General features: G+C 55.1%; 1 protein-coding gene across 3 annotated transcripts; it reads right to left on the reverse strand.

Moving 5' to 3' along the window:
• Window positions 1–365: 365 nt before the first annotated feature.
• RLBP1 (retinaldehyde binding protein 1) lies at window positions 366–7,757 on the reverse strand. 3 transcript variants are annotated; one of them, XM_079317532.1, is made up of 9 exons: window positions 7,612–7,757; window positions 5,245–5,338; window positions 4,386–4,429; window positions 4,039–4,167; window positions 3,571–3,772; window positions 2,355–2,533; window positions 1,550–1,708; window positions 854–964; window positions 366–743 (listed from the first exon to the last, which is right to left on the reverse strand). In XM_079317532.1, exons 3-9 carry the CDS (start codon window positions 4,395–4,397, stop codon window positions 585–587), a joined length of 951 nt encoding a protein of 316 aa, XP_079173658.1. In that variant the 5' UTR covers window positions 4,398–4,429; window positions 5,245–5,338; window positions 7,612–7,757; the 3' UTR covers window positions 366–584. The 3 variants fall into 3 exon arrangements, with proteins under 3 accessions (XP_079173658.1, XP_079173657.1, XP_079173656.1); XM_079317531.1 differs by having other exon boundaries at window positions 4,386–5,338; XM_079317530.1 differs by having other exon boundaries at window positions 4,386–5,405.
• Window positions 7,758–7,903: the final 146 nt, after the last annotated feature.

Here is a 7,903-nt window from a genome sequence, read left to right on the forward strand (position 1 = left end):
TGTCTCTGCCCAAGCAGAATTAGGCAGAGGCAGCTCCACCTGGGACTGTGGTTGGGTTTTTGTGTGATCTGTTTTCTCTTCCCTGGTTAGAGCAGATAACAAAGAACTGAGGGTCCTTTCTCAGGCAAGAAAGAGACTTGGTCTGTAATGCAGGGAGGATGGAGATGGGCAGTTCCTTGGTCCCAGTGCCAAAGTGTAGTCAGTGATGAGGGGACAGGGGTGTCCTGCCAAACACTGTCACTCCTGATCTCCTTAGAACCAGCAACACCACCAGCGCCCAAAAAGCTGTGCCCTGCTCCTCACCATGAGGGACCACAGAGCTCTGCTGTTGCACACTTTATTTCTCCCTCACTGTAGCCCTCCTGTCCCCCCCTGGCAGCTCCAGGAAATGCTGTGGGAGAGGGCTGGTGGCCTTTCTGCACTGGCTGCGGAGGGAAGGATGCTGTGCCTGGAGTGGGGACAGGAGGGACAGGCTGGAGTGCCTCAGCACGAGCAGTCACTGAGCCAATGCTACAGGAGGGAGGTGGCTGGGGCTGGAGGGCCACCCCTGGTGCTGTGGTACAGGGGGGCAGCAGGCTCCTGCTTTAGAGAGCCGTGTCCTCAGACTCGATGCGGGGCCCAAAGAGCTTCTCTGCGGTGGCTTTGCCGTCGTACTTGGGCAGGTTGCCACCAAAGTCTGCTGGCAAGATGTCAGCATCAATCTCCTGGTAGAAGGATTCCAGCTCCTCACCGTGCACAAAGACCTGGAGGGAGGTGGGAGGGACCCTCAGCAGAGGAGCAGGGCAGCTCTTCCCAGCTGCTCTGTTTCACCCAAGGACATGCCTCTGCCTGCAGGTCCCTGTCCCACACTCACCCTCTCCAGCAGTTTGCTCTTCAGGAATGGTTTGACCACGTTGTAGGTGGTGGTGAAGTACCAAGGCTGGTGGATGAAGTGGACGGCCTTGAACCGCGCTGGGAAGGAGTCCTAGGATCCCAAACCCAGACACAGATGGTTACAGATGGTGCTGTCCACCCAGATCTGAGCAGGCAGCAATGGACACTCCAGCTCCATGTCCCCTTCTCTATTTGATGGCCCCTTTCTGTTCTGCCCCAGAGGATCAACCATCCTGGCCTCAGGAGCACCAGGGAGCTGAAGACCCTCCCAGATAGCTCACTGCTCCTGCTCCCTGAAAGACCTTCCCTGGCAAGAGTGTCTGGCATTTGGTCCAAGGGCAGAAATCCTGGAGTGCCTGTGAGTCTCCATCCAGCCTGGGCCAGGCTGGGCTGAGAGGAAAGCATGCCCTAGGGTGCTGTAAGGAGTGGTAGTACTGCTTCTGGTCAGGCATTTGAGAAGGCAGGGGGACGGATTGGGAAAAATTTTGCAGGATTAAGCCAATTAGCTGGTAAGGCAGGGAGAGGGTGATGGGGAACAGCCTCTCCATGATGCTTTCTCATTGTTCCAGCTTGTTGGCCATCCCAAACCCTGCTAGCCCTGCCACCTCCCTTCTCTGAGCTCCCTGCTTCCCCAGGTCCCCTCTGCCACTGCTGGGTGCAGACTTTGGCTCCTCACCTGCAGCATGTCCACCATCTTTTTGAGCTCAGAGGGTTTGATCCCTGATGCCTGCTGCATGGTGAAGCCCTTGAAGTTCTCAATGATGCAGAACCCATTGATCTGGGTCTCTTCATTCTCCAGCAGCTTCTCCAAAATAATACAATAGGCACGAAGGATCTAATGGAGAGGAGACACAGCAGGGTCTTGTGTGAGGTCTCGTTCCATAAACCCTCAGGGGCACCCAGGAAGAGTCCCATGGAGTTATCCAGGGTCTGCTGGACTCCAGCCTGCTTGTCACAGACAGCCCCCAGATTTCAGAGCAGGGAGGGGGTGATCACATTCTCTTTTCATGTGGTGAACATCTGGATCTGGATCAGTGATACACTGGGACCAGATTCAGAGCTGAGCAGAAAAGGAAACTGGGAGAAGCTGGGAGTTACATGCCTGGAGACCTCTTTGCCAAGAAGCCCTTTCCGTGCCCTATGCCTCAGTTTCCTCCTCTGCCCTTAAATTAATGGCAGAATTAATTAATTAATTAATGCCCTTGAATTAATGGTGTGGTGCCTTTCTTCAGCCCATATTACATGGGCTGGGGGATACACACCCCAAATTTGGCATGCACCTTGCACTGCATCCTTTGGGGTGAACCATGCTCTTCTAGACTCCCTCAAAGGATAAATTCAAAGGGCTACAGATTTGCTTCCACCTGTATGGCTGCACAGATGCACATGTGTGTGTAAGGATGCTGTGCTCAGACCCACCAAGCAGGACAAGCCCAAAACAGGAAGCTCTGCAGTGGGAACAGCCCGTGAGCTGGGCTCACCTCATCGAAGGTGATCTCCTCGTAGTCCCAGTTCTCGATGTTGAAGAGCATCACCACGCGCCCGTACTTGTCCCTGCTGGCCAGGATGCCGGGGTAGCCGGCCTCGATGGTGCTGCGCACGGCCTCGGCGCTCAGGTTGTCAAACAGCTCGGGGTACTGCTGCCGGAAGTTCACATAGCCTGGGGACACCACAAATGGGGACACTGGCTGCTGGCCCGGCCCCAGGAAGCCGGGGGAGCTGCCAGGGATGGGATGGGCTGGTGATGGCTGGTGAGATGTCGGTGCTGAGCCCCAGAGCTGTGGAAAGCTCTGCCTGGGACCCACATGTCTCCTCCAGCAAAGGGGGAAGAAGCTCAGCAGCACACCAGCCCCAGCATGCTTGTTCCTCCCTTTGCCAGGAGCTCCCCAAGCCTGCTTTCTCTCCAACACATCAACAAGTAGATAAAGCAATTCCCCCCCCCTCATTTCCCTTCTCCCCTTCCTCACTGTTTGGGTCAAAACCCCCATCTACCCTCTCTTGGCACCCTGCAGGCACTAAATAAGGAATTTCATCCTGGGAAAATGCAGGCAAACAAAACAGCTCGTCTGAGAGCCAGCACTGATAATTACAACTCATTATCCCCTAAGCTGACACAAAGAAGAGCAGAGCTAGAGCCAGGCAGGTTCCATCAGCAGCCACCCTCTGGGCTGCCCTTCCATCCCCGTGGGTCACTCTCAGTGTGAGGAGAGGATGCCACAAGCACCCCAACCTGTCTCCAGACCTAGAGGTGCCCCAGGGCTGCAGAGCCCCCCTGGCACTGTGCACAGAAGCATTGGGAGGGTGCAGAACTGGCTCCTTACAGAGGTACAGAGTGGGCAGTGTAGAGCATGTATAGGGCACGAGGGGTCTCAAAGGGATGCAGCCCAAGCCAGCTGTGTTTGCTGCACAAATGAAACCATCACCATGTGTGAGGGTTTATTCCATCTTGTTTGGGTAAATTTACAAGGAATGGGACTGTCCTGGTGCTGCAGGATGCCTAGTGTCACCCTCATTTATTTCTTTCCCCATCCCAACTCTTTCCAAGCCCCTCAACCCTGACTTTTTCTATTTATCCCCTCTCTTCATTTCCTTCCCATGTCAGCTCTGCCAGCACAGCCCAATCTGGGCTAGGAGGCACCAGCACAGAACTGGGAGCTGCTGGGGGACTCATCATCATAACCCAGGACCCCTCCCCACCTTTGAGCAGGTCATAGGCTCTGTGCACATCGAACTTGCGAGCACGGATGAAGCGGAGCAGGAAGGAGTCGTCCTTGCCCTGCACCTTCTCCGCCACCTTCTGGCACACGTCCTCGCCGCCCGCCCGCTCCTGCACCAGCTCCCGCAGCGCCTTCACTGCCACCTCCCGCTTCTCCTCCGTCTCGTTCAGCTCATCCTTTGCCTGGGGGGAGCACAGAGGGGACCCAGTGATGCCATGCACACATCCTAAAACACCCCGGGGCCATAGAGGAGCCCAAAAACGGGGAGGACAGTAAAACTTATTGCAGCATCCCGGCATAGGGAGGGCAGGGTCACTCGAGTCCCCGGCTTGGAGACATTTTGGTAAGTGCATCCCCCCAGTGCAAGAGACAGTGGAGGGTCTCCTCTGGCCCCTGAGGAGCAGGAGCCTCAGGCTGCACCTGCCCCAGTTCCCCAGAGCCTCCTCACCTTCTGCAGGGTGTGTGGGGGGATCTTCTCACACCTCCCAAAGACGGGGCCGTGGTCCTTGGTGGTGAGGCGCTCCAGCTTGGTGCGCAGGGCCTGCTCCTCCTCCGACACGATCCGAAATGTGCCCGTCTGGGGATGGGGGGAGAGGATGTGGGGGCTCCCCAGACAGCCCCCCAGCTCCCTGCCCCACTGCAAGTCTCCTTGGGAGCTATGGGGAAGGGGAGCAGCTCCACACATGCACCCAAGGGGGTGCAGTGGGATAGGGATGGGCTGTGTGCTGCTTGGATCCCATCCCAGCACTGCAAGGAGGGCATGGTCAGAGTCCAGAGGATGGGGACAGTACTCACAACTGCAGACATGTTGTCCTCTGTCTTCTGTCGGCAGCAGGACACTGGCAGAGGGAAGGAGGAATCAGCATGCATCCAAAGGGTCTCCACATCCTTCCTTATGCCCCATTCCCTGCCCATCTTCCACAGATGGGGGCAGGAGTGGGTGTCCAGAGGACACCCCAGCTCTCCTCAGCTCCATCACCTACTGCCTGCATCTCTGCCTGCCCGAGGAGGCTGAGCAGCCTGGAGAAACACCAGGGATGTTTGCAAAGCAGCTTAAAAAAAAATCTGTGTATTGATCATCCCTTCATGTTTTTCTCACTCTGCCTTTCCTCTTTGGGCTGGGGGCATCTCAGCCTGTGCTCACGCAGCACTGTTCTGTCTCAGACCACCTTCATGTGGGCAGAGCATCCAACTTTGGCCAGGCAGCTAGCTCATCCTTTTATTTCTGCTGCCAAAAGAAATAATATTACTAAAATAAATACTTATCCCTGAAGTAGTTCCCAAATTCTCAAGTCTCAATGCTCCACCAATTGCAAGGCTGGACTATAAACCTCTCAGCATCTTTCCAACGCAGTCTGGGTGAAACACCTTGTTCCCATCCATGAGGAGCAGGGCTGCCTTCATCCTGCCTCCAGCATCTACCCCTGCCTGGCTGTAGCACCAGCTCCAAGCCCAGGCTGGGTGAGGGATGCTTGGCTCCAGCTCAACCATTTCCCAGGGACATTTCCTCTTCCCCTCCACCTCCTGGGAAAGGGATAGGCCCTTGTTCCAGGCACTAAAACCAATCCAAGCTCTGAAGGTGCCAGGTTGAGTGAGGGCTGGATGATGGTCTTCGATGCAGGTCTTTCAGTTGAAAAATGTCCTGGATACTCACCAGGAGGAGGAAAAGCTGAAGTGTCCTCAGAAGGTCAGTGCCCAGAGTGAGATGGATGCAGGGATGGCGAGGCTGGAGTGGAGCAGCAAGGAAGCTGGGCGAAAGCTTTGTAGAGTCACCGGGTTGGGATTAGACCGTCACAAGGCATCAACTCACTGCAGCTTTGCAATTAAGTCAGCCCAGCCCAGGAAAGAAACCCCATTAAAACATTACAAAAGGCAGCTGAGGAGAGGGAAGGAGGGAGCTGGGGCTCCACCGCCAGCCGGGGCGTGCGTGGAGAGGCGGGCTGGATGCCGGACCCGATTAACAAAGTATAAAAGCTCCTTGTTGTGTAACTCGCTCATTAGCACGGGCAGGGGCAGAGGCAGGTGGTGGGCAGCCTGCCATCCCAGCCTGCTCCCCGGGGTGAGCACGACAGGTCTCTTCCCCAGCTTCTGCCCCAAAAACCCTGGCAAGGCCCTGCTGTGAATTTGGCCGTGTGGGCAGGGTCCGGCTGTGGGGATGGGTCTGTGGCAGAGGATGCTGCTCCTGGGGCTCTCCAATTCCTCCCCTATGAGGCCTCCCAAACCAGCATCCATACAAGGCCCCTTTCAGCTTTAAAAAAAAAAGATACAAGCAAAATTTCTGCAATGCTTTCAAGTGAAGATAACTGCTCAGACCTCTGGGAACTGGAACCCATTCCACATCCAGAGAGATGCCACAGATCCATAAGGGAGGGGAGCCCGGGGACATGGGAGAAACAAAGGTGAGTCCACATGTGCATGCAACAGGATGGCAAAATGGGTTTGCTGGGATGCCCCAGCATGCTGAAACTACAGGAGAGCCCTTGCAGTCTTAATTCTTTGAATCAAGGAGTGTGGGAGCTGGGTTAAGATGTGAGGAGGAGCTGTGCCCAAGCCTGGGAGAGGAGCTTGGCTAGGCTCTTACCATGATGGGGATTTTGGGAAGGTGGCAGGGCTGGGCTAAGCACCAGAGCAGGGCTGAAGGGGCTTACACAAGGCATGTTTTGTAATGCCTCTGGGATTTACGGATTTGGTTTCCACACAGGGCTGTCCTGCAAGCAGAGCTGAGACCCCGATGGGAGAGAGGGAGGAGGAGGAAGGCACGAGACTCCAGATGGAAGGTGGGGGTGCTGCTGAGGGAAAATTCGGACCTGTGCCAAAACCCTGAGCATTGCTCTTCAGAGGAGACCTCCAACCCTCCCATCCCCATTGCACACCTGCCCTGGTGCAAGGCTCAGCTCCCTCCTAGAGCTCGTTGGACCCTTGTGTGCAGCTCAGCACAAGACAGTGCATAACAGGGGTACACCATCAGCATGGGGTTTCCCAAATAGATCCAATAATGCTCTATTGGGGTGTCAGAGAGAACCTGTGATCCCTGAGCCACCTGGCCAACCTGGTCATCACAGGTGAAAGTTTTGCAGACACATGTGCAACCCCTGGCATCACGAAGTGAGTGTCTTGTCCTGGGGTAAACAGGTCTCAAGGGGAACCCACCCTGATGTACTGTGACAGATCTCAAAGTGCATCTCTCTTCCAGGCCTGGTTATCCCCACAGCCCCATGTCCAACCTGCTCCCCTCGCTCTGCAGCATCAATTCCTGCTCCACGTGAGCCTGGGGCTTGTGAAAGCTCCCATGCTGTGCTGGCACCAGATCCTTTGGCCAAATCCTGCTGCTTAAAGGCAGGCTACACCTCCTGGTACGCTGAAGGCCACCCCTCACATCCCCTGGAATTAAAGGGTTTACTCAAATGTATCTGAACCACACGTGGACGGCACTCGCTGCTGCTGCGGGGTGCCCTGAATGGGCACTTTGTGCCAAATGCCCCTTGTTATGAATACATATTATGGTATTGGCTTTTCACAAATATTAGGGTGGATACTGTATGTGGTGTTGAATTGTTTTTTAAGATGCAGTTTTCTTTAAGAGCAACATAGGCTGATTAAGTGTCTTTTTAGTAAGTGAACTACCTGCTTGGTTGGATAACACCCAGTGAAGACACCTGCTACTGATACACCAGCCAGCACAGACCATCTGTAGAAATTGAAGACCACAGCCCAAATTAAGACTAATAAGAAAAATAAATTAAAACCCCAGCCAAGAAGCACACATGCTGTAAAAAGGCAAACTCAAGGAGTGGCCATGTAAAACAGTTCTTGGAATATGGAAAACAGTTTGTAGAAAAGTTTGAAAATGTATGATGGGTCTATGAAAATGCAACGGGCTGATGAATTTAAGGGCTGTCTCCAAAACAGCAGGTGTGCTCTTGGCTGAATGCCAAGCACACGGCCGTTACAACCTTTTGTTTTATTGTCTTTTATTAAACCTTTTAAAATCTACCAGGAGAGTGAATCTCGTTTGTCACACCTGGTACTCCCGGCTGCTTCTACTCCATTAACTTTTTCAGTGGCTGCCCAGAGGGGCTGCGGAGTTTCCCTCACTGGAGATATTCCAGCACCATCGGGCTGCAGTTCTGTGCCGTGCGCTGCAGGAGCATCCTGCCTGCGCAGGGAGAGCAGGAGCAGGCGCCGCACCGCCGTCCGCTCCCACTGCGACTCCGCGACCCACCGGGACTCGAACCCGCGGCCCCGCGGGCGGCGGGGCGGGAAGCGCGCGCGGGGGGCGGGAGCTGTTCCCCGGGTGAGGCGCGGGCACTTCC

Source organism: Erithacus rubecula, assembly GCF_903797595.1.
Source record: "Erithacus rubecula genome assembly, chromosome: 14".
Classification (NCBI taxonomy): Eukaryota; Metazoa; Chordata; class Aves; order Passeriformes; family Muscicapidae; genus Erithacus; species Erithacus rubecula.

Excerpts from the sequence above, each read along its gene's own strand:
- RLBP1 (XM_079317531.1), bottom strand. The coding sequence starts at position 4,505 with ATGGGCAGGGAATGGGGCATAAGGAAGGATGTGGAGACCCTTTGGATG. Across the intron at positions 4,168-4,385 it reads AGGACAACATGTCTGCAGTT|ACGGGCACATTTCGGATCGT; the intron begins GTGAGTACTGTC and ends CCCCATCCCCAG. Across the intron at positions 3,773-4,038 it reads CCCCACACACCCTGCAGAAG|GCAAAGGATGAGCTGAACGA; the intron begins GTGAGGAGGCTC and ends TGCTCCCCCCAG.